The sequence below is a fragment of the Barbus barbus genome (assembly GCF_936440315.1).
Source record: "Barbus barbus genome assembly, chromosome: 1".
In the NCBI taxonomy this organism is placed as follows: Eukaryota; Metazoa; Chordata; class Actinopteri; order Cypriniformes; family Cyprinidae; genus Barbus; species Barbus barbus.
Genome location: NC_136729.1, coordinates 6,036,126 through 6,052,119, shown reverse-complemented (window position 1 = coordinate 6,052,119; position 15,994 = coordinate 6,036,126). Strand labels below are relative to the sequence as shown.

The 15,994-nt window shown below is 38.2% G+C and overlaps 1 protein-coding gene across 2 annotated transcripts; it reads left to right on the top strand.

Annotated features, from left to right (window-relative positions):
- Nucleotides 1-9,091: 9,091 nt before the first annotated feature.
- Nucleotides 9,092-14,707, top strand: LOC306875034 (cornifelin homolog). Of its 2 annotated transcripts, XM_079425401.1 has the most exons (4): nucleotides 9,092-9,156; nucleotides 12,441-12,554; nucleotides 12,678-12,838; nucleotides 14,213-14,707. In XM_079425401.1, exons 2-4 carry the CDS (start codon nucleotides 12,449-12,451, stop codon nucleotides 14,423-14,425), a joined length of 480 nt encoding a protein of 159 aa, XP_079281527.1. In that variant the 5' UTR covers nucleotides 9,092-9,156; nucleotides 12,441-12,448; the 3' UTR covers nucleotides 14,426-14,707. The 2 variants fall into 2 exon arrangements, with proteins under 2 accessions (XP_079281527.1, XP_079281528.1); XM_079425402.1 differs by lacking the exon at nucleotides 9,092-9,156 and having other exon boundaries at nucleotides 11,543-12,554.
- Nucleotides 14,708-15,994: the final 1,287 nt, after the last annotated feature.

Sequence of the window (15,994 nt, the reverse complement as noted above, 5' to 3'; positions counted from 1 at the left end):
CATTCCGATCAAAACATCAAACAGGTTCTCCCCACTCAGTGACGCACCCACTGAGAAACCTGATGAAAGTGCTCTGGTTATTGGCGATTCTATTGTACGGAACGTGAAAATAGAGACACCAGCCACCATAGTCCAATGTTTACCGGGAGCCAGAACGCCTGACATCTTGGCAAATTTAAAAGTGCTGGCTAGTGCTAAACGTAAATTCAGTAAGATTGTTATTCACGTCGGCGCTAATGATGTTCGACTTCGCCAGTCGGAGATCACTAAAAATAATGTTGAAGAGGTGTGTGAACTTGCAAGTACGATGTCAGACACAGTAATATGCTCTGGTCCCCTTCCTGCTTACCGGGGAGATGAGATTCATAGCAGACTGTCGTCACTCAATGGCTGCATGTCTAAGTGGTGCCAGCAGAATAACACAGTATAGACATTTGGACAAGTTTTTGGGACAGACCTGACCTGTTGAAAAGAGATGGTGTTCATCCCTCCTGGGGTGGTGCCGCTCTTCTCTCTAGAAATATGGCACATAGTCTTAGAGTACATACTTGACTAACTGGAGCCCAGGTCAGGAAGCAGACAGACCGACTAAACCGACCGTGTGAGGTGGCTAGCAGGTCACAGAAGTCAGTTAATTCTCAGCACATTGAGACTCCTTCACCTAGATATCACACTATAGAGACTGTGTCTGTTCCCGAACTAGAAAATACAGAAAACATCCAAATCAAAGTAAGAGTAACAATTGAATTGATGTTCAACAAATAAACAATGTTTACAATACAGAGATACAATTGATCAAACTTAGCTTACTGAATATCAGGTCTCTTTCTACAAAAGCACTTTTTGTAAATGATTTAATCAATGATCATAACCTAGATTTGCTCTGTTTGACAGAAACATGGCTAAAACCAGATGAACACATTACTTTAAATGAGTCTACCCCCCAAGATTACTGCTATAAAAATGAGCCACGTCCAAAAGGTAAATGGGGAGGTGTTGCTACAATTTATAGCAATATTCTTAGTATTTCTCGGAGGGCAGGCTTTAAGTATAACTCGTTTGAAGTTATGGTGCTGCGTATAACATTATCTAGAGAAACACGTGTTAGTGATAAATCCCCTGTGATGTTTGTACTGGCTACTGTATACAGGCCACCAGGGCACCATACAGACTTTATTAAAGAATTTGCTGATTTTCTATCTGAGTTAGTACTGGCTGCAGATAAAGTCTTAATTGTTGGCGATTTTAATATCCATGTCGATAATGAAAAATATGCATTAGGATCAGCATTCATAGACATTCTGAACTCTATTGGGGTTAGACAACACGTTTCAGGACCTAATCATTGTCAAAATCATACTCTAGATTTAATACTGTCACATGGAATTGATGTTGAAATTCTGCAGCAAAGCTATGATATCTCAGATCATTATCTAGTCTTGTGTAAACTCCATATAGCTAAAACTGTAAATTCTACTCCTTGTTACAAGTACGGTAGAACCATCACTTCTACCACAAAAGACTGCTTTGTAAGTAATCTTCCTGATTTATCTCAATTCCTCAGCATATCCAACAGCGCAGAAAAACTTGATGATGTAACAAAAACTATGGACTCTCTCTTTTCTAGCACTTTAGATACAGTTAAGTCAAGTCAAGTCAAGTCTGCTTTATTGTCAATTCTTCCTCATGTACAGCACATACATACAGAGAAATTAAATAGTGCAAACCAGTTAAATAAAACAAAACTGTGCAGATATATGTGTAGTGCAAGAAGAGCTTATCAGTCTGTTTAAAGTGACAAGAGAACAGTCTTTTTTATCAGACTATCCGAAGAGGTAGCTTGCAGTCAATGCTGGATAAGGTAGTGATCAGCCCAATCCTGCACAAGTGACAGGTGCTGGTCACAGTTTTTTTTTTTTTAAGTGGGTGGGGGTGGGGGGTCCTGGGGATGTGGGGAGCTGGGGGGGGGGGGGTCCCCACATAAGTATCAGAGTTCAGTGTTGTATGGGGTAAAAGAGGGGAGGGGGAGCTAGGACGGGAGGGAGTTCTGCTTCCTGACAGCCTGATGTATGAAGCTGTCCTTCTGAAGAAGCTGTGTGTCGGGTGGGTTGGATCACCTGCAAAACTGTAACTTGAATGCAATGTCAGTCGCTTTGGATAAAAGCGTCTGCTAAATGCATAAAATGTAAATGTAAATGTAAATGTAGAGACGCTGCTGTGCTTTCTTGGCCAGTGCTACAGTGTTGTTAGTCCAGGAGAGGTCCTCTGTGATGTGCACACCAAGGAACTTGGTCCTGCTCACCACAGTCGCACCGTTGATGGTCAGAGGGGCATGCTGAGTGTGTACTCTCCTGAAGTCAACAACAATCTCCTTCGTCTTCTCCACATTCAGAGAGAGATTGTTGTCACTGCACCACCCGGCCAGGCGGCTCACCTCGCTCCTGTAGTTTGTCTCATCTCTGTTGCTAATGAGACCCACCACAGTCGTGTCATCCGCAAACTTAATGAAAAGGTTGGTTCATGGGAATGGGAGTGAGTGCTATTGGACGGTAGTCATTGAAGCAGGATGGAGATGACTTCTTCGGGACTGGAATGATGGTGGTAGCTTTGAAGCATGTGGGGACAACGGCCTGATTTACCGAGATGTTGAAAATGTCTGTGAAGACATCAGTGAGTTCCACTGCACAGTCTCTCAGCACACGCCCAGGAATGTTGTCAGGACCCGGAGCTTTGCGTGCATTGATCCTGCTGAGGGATCTCATCACACTGTCCGGGGACAGTGTCATCACCTGGTCGCCGGGAGGAGGTGGACTCTTCTGTGCAGTGGTGCTGTTTTGTGCCTCAAAGCGAGCAAAGAAGGCATTCAGCTCGTTCAGCAGGTGTGTGATGGGGGGCTTGTAGTCCGTAATGGTCTGTATCCCCTGCCACAGGCTCCGAGTGTCTCTGCTATCGCTGAAACGATGGGCTATCCTCCTGGAGTACTGTCTCTTGGCCTCTCTGATGCCGTGGGAAAGGTTGGCCCTAGCTGTCTTCAGGCCCTCCTCATCTCCAGCTCTGAAGGCAGCGTTCCGAGCCTTCAGAAGTCTGTAGACCTCCCCTGTCAGCTTCACGGCTTCTGATATATATATATATATACGTTGACATATGACAAGTTATCGTGAAATAAAATTACTAATTTCGTGAAATATGATTTTGCCTAGCTATCATGTTGTCCCACTTACCGGCATTCAGTTCTTTAAGATGTTTTCTAGTGGCGACATTCTTCACCAAGTTATTAGCACGTTTTAGGTTTTTTATCACATGTTCCCTGATCCTGCAAAAAGACTGCATTAGTATATGTTTAACTGTGTATAAATCTGAAATGCATCAGCAGGATAAACATCTGGAATTTGGAATATGGAATTTTTTTGGGGAATGACCTCAACGGTGAAATTTGTTTCCTGTTCAAAATCCTTGGGTGGGATGTAATCTATAGATTTTTTTGTAATCTTAAATGTAATTTTGTTTTGATTGTCTCCATTCTTTTTTTTCTTTGGTTTGGTGGTTTTCTGAAAGAATACGTTCTTCTCTTCCAACGAAGAGTCATGGAGTTATCTTCCTTGTTGTAGCTTGGCTGATCCACAACTTTAAGATGCTTGTACATGATGGTGATGACGTCTAACCTGGAATGTAGTGGGAACGATATTGTGAATTCATGCCCTTGTGGAGTAAACTGGTCCACCACTGCAAGTTTAACCACTTTGGGCTGAAACTGAAACTTTTTTAGTTTCAACACCAGAGTATCATGCTTCTCTTCTGCATCCATTCCAGATTGGCAGAACCCATTGATTTCAACTTGAGTGTAATCAGCTTGCTTTAGGATCTCCTTAGACAGCATGGTGTGCAGAAGTCTCTGCAGGATAAGGTCCAGATACGCCTCATAAGAGATGACGTCCAGGTGTAGGCATTCAGCCATAAATCATAGTGACCCAACCTGGAATCCTTTGAGCAACAGGAACGAATGATGACGGCTTTCTTCTGAATGTCACAAAACTCCCGTACCATAGGGATAAGTGTGGGATGGATTTCATCTGAAAAAATTAACTGCATCAGATTATAATAGTCTTTGCTGTGAAATATGGATGTGAATATATTAAATGATATGCCATGGTGCTCCATATTTTCATATTGTGGATTGGGCCAAACTTGCTCTTCACTATCAGTATCTACTTCACAAATATTTGAAAAGTAAGGAGGCATGGGAATTAGCTCAGCATATTTCTCCTTAAACTGAGTCAGTTGTTCTGGGTCCGGCTCCCTGTGGCACCTCAGTGGGGTGAGATCTCTTGTGACGTCTGTAGATATGAGTTTTTCAGCTGCGGCACTATTGTAGAGATTCATTATCTCTACTATATCAGATATAGAGCATATTTGACTTCAACATTGCTATAAAAATAACGGTACTATTTAACATTTTAAACAAATATTTTAAAAAATAATGAGAATAGACTCAATCGTTTAATGGTACACCAGGTAATAGGTAATAGGTATTGGCCACCACCAGGCTTTTTTCTGCTATACTTTGTCGCAGTTTTCAGGAATATTCATCATTTATTATTAACGCGCCAACCGATTGCATATTTTATGAATACATTGCATTTTCAATTCATTTCAATTAATCATACAGCCCTAACTTAATAAATCATAACTTAGTTCAGTTTTTTTTTTTTTTTTTCGTTTTTGTCTTCACAGTTTCTCTTATTAATAAATTGGTAATAGGTCAGCGTATCTTTTATTTATTGAGTAAAAGAAGAGTTTCATGAAGTTTAGGTTCAGAACAATGTTTTAAAGTGCATTTCATTCTCTGTTCTTCAGGAAAACGGGACTAGCGTGAGTAAGGAAGAGTGCACTCCTTCTAAGCGCTCCCCTATCAATGGGAGGCTCTAGCCCTGGTGAACGCACCCCGAAACGGTGTTAGCTAAATGAGGACGGAGCTAGCAGAGAGGTGACGGGTTGAAGGCGGAGCCTCTCGTGAGTGATTGACAGTTGGTACTCTGAATTTTAAGGGCAAAAAGGGAAAACAGAGAGACATGGTGCCTTGAATTTGAAAAATCTAGAGTATGTTCTTCTTCTTTTTTTTTGTTCATTGGATGAAGTAGATGGTTCCTGGTTTTTGGTGTTTTTATTTTGTCTGAGGAATTAGAGGGGTTAGGATTGGGGGGAAAGACAGATAATTAATGCCAAACATGAAACTAGGACGTTTGTCCAAGGTCAAGTCATTGTGAAAGGCGTTTAATCTGTGTATGTGTAGGAGTGTGTGTCCGTTTGTACATGTATTGTTGGTGAGACATGTAGTAAGAGCATATAAATTGGGAGGAACGTTACATGATCCAAGAGACAACCCAGAAGAATCCCGAATGAATTCTGTCTCTTCAGGGCGGAAAGCGGTCGACAGGCAGAGCTACAGAGAGACGTTAATTAACTGACAGGGTCAGAGTGTTCATAATCTTCAGATTTCACCATCTCTTTCCTCACTGTATAGTGGAAGGAAGGCGGGATGAATATGAGCGTGGAAAGTGGCACGCACACACTCAATAGCTTCCGGCCCACAAAGAAAGGAAAAGCAGGAGGGGATTGGTGACCCTCTAGTGTGGATGATTGGTCTTGATGGTCTAGAAGGCACAGTGAAACCTTAAGATTAAGCCAGAAACACTGAGACAGATGCATTCGTACACACACACACCTACATCCGAGAACATTGTAATACACTCCAGTTTGGTCAAGTGGAGTTTTGGCCTCTTCTGTCTCTGCTGGGAGAGCTAATGCTGTGGCAGAGAAGGTGATGGAGCGTTTGTGGCGTGCCTGGTTGTCATGGTTAAAGGGGAGGGAGCGTTCCCTCACTTTGTTACTGTCATCTTGGTTCCTGCTCTCAAAGGTTTTTTTTTTTTTTTTTGGTTCTTCCCACATCATTGAAAAACAAAAAAGATTCAAATGGAAGTGAAATAAATTATTTCTGGAACAACACCTGTGTGCGGTTTGGTTACTTCTCTTCAGTCTGGCTTCAGCGCTCTTTATGTGAATTGGGTGCAGAACAGGATCTGAAACTCTATAGTAATAAAATAGTATTTTTCCTAGTAAATCATAATTAGGAGAAAGAAATAGTCAAACTCAGAAGGTTAAACTAGATATTATATTAAAAGGATGCTCCACCCAAAAATGAAAATGTTCTCATGGTTTACTCACCCTCATGCCATCTTTGATGTATTTGACTCTTTTTTGGTAGATGAACTGAGATGTTTAAAAAAATGCATCGGAGGCATTGAGTCATCAATTGGGGTAGTAGGCATTATCATGTTCAATTTGTGGCTTTTTGACTTTTGAGATGGAAAACATTTTGTTCTTCACAGATGAAAGTCAAATACATCTGACAGCATGAGGATGAGTAAACTAGTGAATTTTCATTTTTAGGTGGCGTGTACTGGGTGTCAATTTTCTTCTTTTTTTATTTGTAGAAGAGTAAAAATCATTCATTAACAGGGTTATGCAATAAATGTTGAGAGAGAGTGTTTTTGGTTGTTTGAAACTACCTGGTTTTTAATGCTAGATCTTTTTTTTTTTTGTTAGGTACCACTTTCTTACCACAAACAAAACATTGAAGTCAGGCTCCTATATATTTTGCTCCTTTATACCAACATAGGGAAATCATGTTTTGCTTACCACTGCTAAATAAAAATGGCTATTTGATCAGTATGATCGAGACAAACTATGAGGCCCGTGTGGGAGTGCCTCGTACATTCTATGCTCTCAAATCATCAAATTTTTGAATTGCTTAACTTAATAAAGAAATTGACTGCATAATTTATTTTACAGGATTGTATAGGTCAACACTGCACTGTAATACTGGTTGTGTTTGCTTTTGTTTATAAATACTAAAACGCATAATGGAAGTTTAGAACCTGATCCCAGGTTCAGATGTCACAGCAAATAAGACCTTCAAATGAAAATGCATTTTGTTACCAAAGCTCAACCTATGTATGTTTACCGATTCATCACTAAGTACATTGCAGTGTTTACGTTTTGCATTAAGTGCCCTGTTGTTTAGCAAAGCTGTATTCTGCTCGGTGCACAGACCGGTTTTATTCCAGGATGTGTTCCATCATAAGGGTTACTGCACAAATAAGACTTTGTAAAGGTATTAATATTATCATGCCACCTTTTATAAGTGGTTTATAACAGGGTTATAATAGTGAACTAAAACTGAAACTGTTACAGAAGTAGGACAGAGACAGAGAGATGGGTTAATGAATAGGGATTTATTTGTCAACAGGTGAGCAATGGAGTGAGATGTCAGGTGAGTAGCGATCTTGGAAGTCTTGCTGGATAAACTGGAGGAATAACTATCTTCTTGCAGGTAGAGCGGTGAACCGGGGAAGACACACACCGCAAACAGGGAGCTGACTCGGGAGAAGCACAGGAGTAGACAGGTTGGAGATCCTAGGAGAACACACACGGGAGGGTAGTTCTGCATGTAAGTAACACGGAGGTAAGTAACTAGACTATAGCTGAGACAGCAATATAGTCCTCTTTCAATTAACGAGACCGGACATTGGTGTGTGTCTTTTATGGTAGAGGTGATGAGTGACAATGATGTGCAGGTGTGTATGTTCAGTAATCGGGTGAGGGCGTGCGCTGTGATTGGCTTGTGGCAGAGCCTGGCAGATCTGTGACAGAAACTAAGTCCATTAAAAAAAGATTGTTTTTTTTTTGTTAAAAAGAGAAAACTAGCTGAAATGTATGTATATATATATATATATATGTGTGTGTGTGTGTGTGTGTGTGTGTGTGTGTATACGCAATACTAAAAATGACAAACTAAATTACTAAAATAGAAATTGAAAATATGAAGAAAAAAACTGAGTGTGATGGTGTCTCAAGGTGCGTGATTTTGCGGGACAATGCGGGACACAAGGGAGAGATAACTTACTATATTATTCCATGTAAATAAATTATGATTTTAAACAACATGTCTTCTTGCAGTGATTATAACATGCTTTAAATCGCTAATAAACGTTATAAAAAGTCAATGATGGCACTGTGAAGTCGTGAACGTCACTCGGTTTGGCACAGGTGCTATTGTACCTTAAAATCACATTTCAAAATAAGCACATAAATTCTGAATGAATAACTTGGTTGTTCCGTGGTTTGATGCATCAGACGCAATTGAGAAATGTGGCTGAGAATCTGGTCTATCTGCAATAATTGGCGTATTTAACTGTTTCAAGCTAATTTCTAAAGATGCTGGTGCAAGCACACCTGCAACAATGGATGCACTCTTTGTTCTTCCACAAGCAAGCTTCTTTGCTATTTCTGAATCGGGGAAAATGACCGGGGATAGTTTAGCAGCACAGTCGCCTGACCTATATGATAAACCATGCTTCACATTATGGTAGACACTTGTCACTTCAGCTGCTGTGATTTTATTTAGGTTGCTATCTTTTGTTGGAGAGAAAAAACTTGTCAAGCTAGCATTAACATTTCTTTGGTGTGCACTTCTCTTGTGAGTTTCCCCATCTCCATGCCTCCTTACATCCCCCTCACCTCCATGTGTGACGGTGAAACTTCGGTGACATAGGCCTACACAGCACTCTCCTTTTTAGGGTCATCTGTAACCTTTAGGTTTTAACCATGTGTATTTTTTCTCCCATTCTTTATTATAAGAACAAAGTCGCTCTTTCTTCTCTGGAGCTCCCGAATCCATTTTTTCTGTTGCCGGCTTTTTTTTTTTCTCTCTCTCTCGGTGTTTTCCCGCTCTGGCGCTACTGTCACGCTGCCCATGTTTAGTGTTTTCTAATTATTTTTATTATTTTTTTTTTTTTTTGTAAATTTTGGAATTATAATTTAAAGGAATATGAAAAAAAAAATACAGAAACAATACTAATAAAAAATAAAACGGACAAAAATTGAAATGCGGGACACTGCTTGTGTCCCGCATTTTGTGGACATTTCAGGGGGTCACCCTAATAAGCAGTGACGTCCTCATCTCTGTTGTACCCGCCTGTGGTCACGCAGACTGGCGCACCACCTAGAACGATGGCTTTTTTCAGTTCCTCCCGAGTCCCCTGTGAACAGCAGTGCATCAACACACACGACTCACACCCTCAGAAGAGCAGGCTTCAGGCAAGTACACCGCTTTCTAAGGTTATTATAGTTTAGAATTTTTAAATTCGTTTTATTTTAATATCGTTTTCAAATTTGCTAAGAAATTCAGTTTAGTTTTTATTAGCTTCATTAATATTTTTGTTAGTTTTAGTTTAGTTTGTATTTTGTGAACACATTTTTATTTAGTTTTTATATAGTTTAGTTTCCATTTTAGTTTCAGTTTTAATTAAAGTTTAGCAGAATCAACAGATCACTTCCAGAGCCAAGGCCAAAGAAAGACTAATAATTTAACCTTAGTGAGGCAAACGTTTAGCGACTAAATGAACCCATGCTGAGATTGATAGACGGTAAAAGTATACAAATATACAATAATTATTAATATAATATATACAACAAAGAAAGTAAGCCTTACATAAATCTACACAAGTTGCGCTTAATGTCATATCTAATGCTGTGTTGATATATTTAATATGAAAATAAACGTAGACTAATTTGGTTATATGTCTTTTTTTTCTTATTTAACCATAATCATGATATTGTAACTGTCTTGTCTTGTTTTCCGTGAACATCGGTGCATAAATCATAACTGTGTGGGACTAATAAAATTCAATAATAACGGCAATCTTAGGCCTATTTAAAAGGCACACATTTTAAAGTGTTATTTTCTTTATTTATGAAGAATTATAAGCGTGTGTATGATGTATGATTTAGCCTATGCATATTTATTTGTTCGAAAGTTTGGCAGTGATCACAAAACGCTACACTGTAAAAAATGTGTAATTTTAACTTTAAAACTTTGTAAAAACGCTACTGAAATTTTTTTTTTAATATGTTAACAGTGAGTCCCTGTAAAACTGTAAAAGACCTAACCAGACATTTCATGTAATTTTACAGTAAAATGCTGTTAATTTTACAGTTTTAGAAGTAAAAATAACAAATCAGTGTATAATTTACAGTCAAAAACTGTAAACTGATATTCCCAGAATTCCCTGCGTGACACTCCACATTTGAAAGTATTTTGTTTAAATAATCATGTTTTTTAATAGTTTTTGTTATCAATTATGTACATTTGGGCTTTATTTTACATCTCCCGTTGTTTAATGAAAGTTTATTGCATTATGTAAGTATCATGTGTGTTACCATGATGGTGTTTTGTGTTTGCATGAATGACTCTGTGCACCATATATTAGTATATACTTCTGCTTGTGGCGAAGCTACATGTGATGAGCTTTGATTCTTCATGTGGCTTTCTCTTTTACCACCTGCATTATTATGGTGGTTGTCAGTATGTTAAAGGTACAAAACAGATTTTAATAGCAGTTGAATTTAGCGGTTTACATTCAAATTTCCTTGTTTGTAAATTACAGTTTTATACTGTACATTTTACAGTTTTGTGCTGTAAATGTGTTTACAGTTTTTCTGTATTTTGTACAAAATTATTCTGGCAACCACAGCTTTACAGTGTAGGGCAAGTTTTGTATTGTTTACAGAAAGGTGCATTCTCATCTTTTTTTTCTGTTAATTATCATGTTGCGTGTCTGTTTTTCTTCAAAGCACCAACTTTGAAGTCTATGTTGGTTTGATTGCTTGTATTACATGAGAAAATAAATAAGTTTTGTCTTCCTGATGTTGTAGATTAAGCTGGGTCCGGTTCGGGACTCTCGGTCTTTATGTCAAACGGTTCTGGTCTGGTACAGAAATAAATATATAGTGCTGCTGTGGGATAACGGGTCGGGTGTTCTGTTAAGTACTGCTGGTGCACGTTTATCAAACAGCACCCTGCAGGACTCTGCTTTAAACCGCTTTGCGTCAGAGATGCGCCATTTACAGGTATTTCCCTAAACCGCCACACAGCTCATATATTTTTCAGCCAAGGATTACGAAAAGGATTATTTATTTTATTTCAGTTAGTTTTTCAATAACAGTTGTTAGTTTCGTTTTCGTTTTTCAAATATTTTGATATTTTTATTTTATTTCAGTTTCCGAAATAGTTTTTTCATCAATCGTTTTCGTTTTAGTTTTCGTTTACGAAAATAACCTTGGTGTGAATAACATGCATCGGTTGTTTTCTGCAGTATTCCATTTCTGTACTGTTCCTAGATCTGATGACTTTTTTTATTATATTGTTTTTTTTTTTCAGATGATTTAGGATTATCTTTGAAATAGCTTTTAAACCGGTGGCACTGCAACAAATTTGTCAAGAAAAGTAAATTTGTGTTTTGTTTCTCAAATTCTCAAGCATATAGGGCACATTTTTTAATTGTAAATCATAGGAACACCTCTTTAGATTTAAAAAAATAATAATTCTTGCAATCTTCTAGTATTTATTTATTTTTTATCCTTTAACCACACTGTCAAATGCATTACACTGAATTTTTTTCCATCCATGAAATAAGATACCAGAGGCAATTTACAAGTAAAATGAGGAGGAACATATGAAAAACCAGTTCTCTGACTTCACTTATATGCTTTCATTTCATATTGTTCTGTGGCAGCCATACTGCTCTATTATTTCCATCTCTTCTTCCTTTTCCTCTATTTATGTTCTGACGCTCTTTAGTGCAGTAAAAGGTGTGGACATCTGCATTGTGTTTCTCTGTGCTGGGGTGTGGGTATTCTTTTTGCAATCTCTGATTGTAATGGAGATATTAGATCATGGCAAACTCTTGTAGCTGTCTTTTTTGCTGTTTTTTTTTTTAAGTGATGCAATGTAAAACCACCCTTTCCAGCTCAGGAAGTTCATAGACCTCAATTTAGACGTTTGCTTGCAAAAGACACAACTGACTCAGAAAGGCTTGAAGGTTACAAATGACCACAGTAAATGTTTCATTTCAGATAGGCTGAGCTAGTTTGTGGTAGATTCACAGATAAAAGCTTTTTACTCTCAAATATTAAATGTAATCTCAATGTGTTTTGTCATATTAAGTGATTTTCTGTTTGTAGCCCAGCTAGAATGTAAAATTATGTCCAAACTTTGCGTAATTAACTGTAGTATGACAGGCTTTATGCCGTGATAATAATTAATCCATCAGAACAGATTTAAAAAGTGCCTCACTTTATCTAGCATGTCCAGGTTAAGTGGAATCCTCACAACTAATTAAATGCAAATGTGCTTAATAATAATACAGTAATTATTAGTAGTAGTAGTAAATAATGTGCACGTAGCCTATAAGAGTAAAGGCACCTGTATTTAAACACATGCCTCTATAAATAAATAGCTACAAATCTCTTTATTTATTAGAAGTGTGTGTTTAAGATTCAGCCTTCTGATATGTCTGGATTTTTTTTATGTGTTTTCTCAGGTCAGTTCATGATGGCACATCAAACTGTAAATGTCCAGTCTGCCATGGTGGTGACCACTAACATGACCCAGTGGAGCAGCGGAGTGTGTGACTGCTGTGAAGACATAGGCATCTGTAAGTGTGTGGTGGAGAGAGAAAGAGGAAAAACACTTAACATAGTCGATGTTTGTATGTGTGAAAAATGATAAGAATTAACAGGATGTGGGCTGATGCGAGGCATCTGTTTTCCTGTGGAAGGTTGCTGTGGTTTATGGTGTCCTTACTGCCTCATGTGTAAGACCAGTGAGGAATTTGGAGAGTGCCTCTGTCTCCCCCTGCTGGAGATATGCTTTGGTGGCATTCTGCATCCTGTTACACTCGCCATGAGGAGCAGCATGAGAGAGAGATTCCACATTAAGGTAAATACAGCATCACTATACAATACAATTTAAAATAACTTTTCTATTGTAATATATTTTTAAAATGTAATTTTCAGCATCTTTCCTCCAGTCTTCAGTGTCACATGATCCTTCAGAAATCATTCTGGTATATCTGATATGGTGCTCAAGAAACATGTATTATTATTGTAGCGTCTGAACTCCTCTAGTTCACCGCATGGGAAACGCCATTGAACAGCTTTTGACGCGTGCTTCCTCCTTTCTAAAGAATCCACAAAATTGTTGATAGTGCATCCTTTCTTCATTTTGCTTTTGACACTTAAAACAAATGTAAATCAATTTAGTCCATAAACAACAACTTAATGGCTGGGCTTGGCTCTGCTGTTTCTTGCGTGCACGCCATCTCCTGTGAGCTTATGATAAAGACATTATCCGCTCACGACGATTCCACCTGGCTCTCCGACATAACGCCAATATATGCCGATGGCGCCACCTAGTCCCCACCTCCTATAGAGGACTCGTACACACAAAAACACAAGATAGCCATACAAAGCAATACTTAATGCGAAAATAGTCAATAAAAGAATGCTTTAAATAAATTCAATATAAACAATAATATGGCTCCTACAATTATCATCATCAGTGTTGAAAACAGCTGTGCTGCTTCATATTTTTGTGGAAAACCCAATACATACACTATCAGGATTCTTTAACGAACAGAAAGTTCAAATGAACAGAATTTATTTTTAAATGAAAATATTTGTATCAATGTAAAAGGCTTTTCACTTTTGATCAATTGAAAGCATCATTGCTGAATATAAGTATTAATCCCAAACTTTAGAACCGTAGTTTTCATTTAATTTTATTTCATTTTATTTGACAAACATGACCATAAAAGTAATTATTAAAATAATATATAAAAAGTGGAATTCTAGTGTTAAAGTCTTTGACTTGTATGGGACCTAGGTTAAAATACTAGATAAATATTTATTTATAAACAAATTTCAACTACCTCAATAATGAGTTTGTGTTTATGAAGTGGGAAAACATTCTGGTGCTTATATAGAAACTCATTTCTTTAAAATAAACACTGAATTCAACATTTACCTTTGAGCTTTGACTGTATTTAAATTATACTGAAGAACAAAACATTTAAGTCTTTTCAAGTAATGTTAACCACACACCTTATTTTGCCCACTGAAATTCCTCAAAAACGCCAATTCTCTTCCGGTTTTAGTACTACAAACTGAATTCACTGGGTTTTTAGATGTTGCATGGCTAAACAATTGTCCCAAGTTTGAATGGCCAGTGCTTCCCAGGCCCTCCCCTTATTGACTACTCAGTTTCGTGTTTTTTAGTTTGACTAGGTTTGATGTTCTTTTGTCTTTCATGAAGGGCTCGATACAGGATGACTGCTGTGTGGTGGCCTGCTGCACCATGTGTGTCTGGTGTCAGATGGCAAGAGAGCTGAAGACTCGACGACAGTCTCTAGTGGTCATTAACACTGCTGTTAACATGGTTCACCATCAGCCGCAAGCTTTTAACCAGCCAACTCAAGCCATCGATACGTCCTACCAGCCTCTGCACCCCGTCAATCCTGCCTACTGACAAGCTCAGTGCATATGAGCACACCTGCCTTCCTTTAACCTCAAGCTCCCCAAAGAGCAAAATCTGCTGTTTTATTGCAACTACATAGTGAAATCTGTCCAGATCTAGCCTACCTGTTTAATGATGCCAATATTTTTTACTAATCAAAACCATTTTTATTTTTTTAGCACTTTTTTCTACAGACAAACTGCCAAATGTAATTATGAATATATATACAATATATATAGAAAACAAAGATTGGCTGTACACCTATTTAAGTAAATAAATGGTATATTTCCTCATAAAACTGTTTATTTCTCATGCGTGCATTAACATTATCATTTTCAATATAACATGCTAAGAAACAGACGTGTGGATCTCCAGGGTTAACGTGTGTGTGTGTGTGGTGTGTTTTATGGTTTTATAAAAGGTTTTATGAGGACACAAATTTGTATAATGACATGGGTATGACAGAGGTATTACAATATGAAGGTGGTTTATGAGGACACTGCCTATGTCCCCGTAATTCAAAAGGCTTAAAAAACATACTAAATGGTGTTTTTTTGAAAATCTAAAAATGCACAAAGTCTCCTGTGAGGGCTAAGTTTAGGTGTAGGGTTGGTGTAGGGCAATAGCACACACAGTTTGTTCAGTATAAAAACCATTACGCCTATGGAGAGTCCCCATAAACCACAAAAACCAAGGTGTGTGTGTGTGTGTGTGTGTGTGTGTGTGTGTGTGTGTGTGTGTGTGTGTGTGTGTGTGTGTGTGTGTAATTGGCCTGTTGTAGCTTGTCCAGTGTCAACACAGAACTCATGTGGAGAGTTTAATGAGACGCTGAAATTAGTCATAGGGGAATCTGGAAGGGAAGACTAATATGCTGAAAACAACTGATATGTAGTAACAAGCAAATCCTCTCAGCCACACATGGTGTTAAATAAGAACACTCCCACTTATTTCTAGGAAAACTCTGCAAACTATAAAAAATGATCCTTTTCAAATGGCTTTCCTCCAGCATTTACTAATTACTGTGAACTTATCTGACAAAGAGCACGGATTTGAAAATCCGTCGACCAGCAACTGGCAGCCCAATAATGTTTTAAATTAAAGCCATTAAGTTCTATTTTTGGGTGAACTGTCCCTTTAAGGAAATATTTTAATATATCCCACTAGGTGGCGGTCATGTAACGGCAAGAAATTGTAACACACCAGGCTTTTTTCTGACTTGTCGCAATTTTCAGGAATATTAATCATTTATTTGAAAAAATTACTTTCGTCCCTGGGTGGGCTCGAACCACCAACCTTTCGGTTAACAGCCGAACGCGCTAACCGATTGCGCCACAGAGACGGATGTCACCTTATGCCATATGTAACATATAGGATTTAGATGGAAACATCAGCAGAATTTAACGAAATATTTTATTCAAAGAACATTATGCCACACTTCTGCACAGGGACTTAAATTTGGGAATCATTTCTGGAATCATTTCATTTAAACAAACCGTCGGAACAAACAGGAGAATGGGTTGAATTTCCAACGCTTAATATAAGACAGAAGACCGTTTAGTAGAGCTCCTCAGGTCGCTTGGC

Bases quoted from the DNA above. Each gene is read 5' to 3' on its own strand.
- LOC306875034 (XM_079425402.1), top strand. From the start codon at position 12,410: ATGTCTGGATTTTTTTTATGTGTTTTCTCAGGTCAGTTCATGATGGCA. The intron at 12,555-12,677 runs GTAAGTGTGTGG...TTCCTGTGGAAG, and splicing joins CTGTGAAGACATAGGCATCT to GTTGCTGTGGTTTATGGTGT. The intron at 12,839-14,212 runs GTAAATACAGCA...TCTTTCATGAAG, and splicing joins GAGAGAGATTCCACATTAAG to GGCTCGATACAGGATGACTG.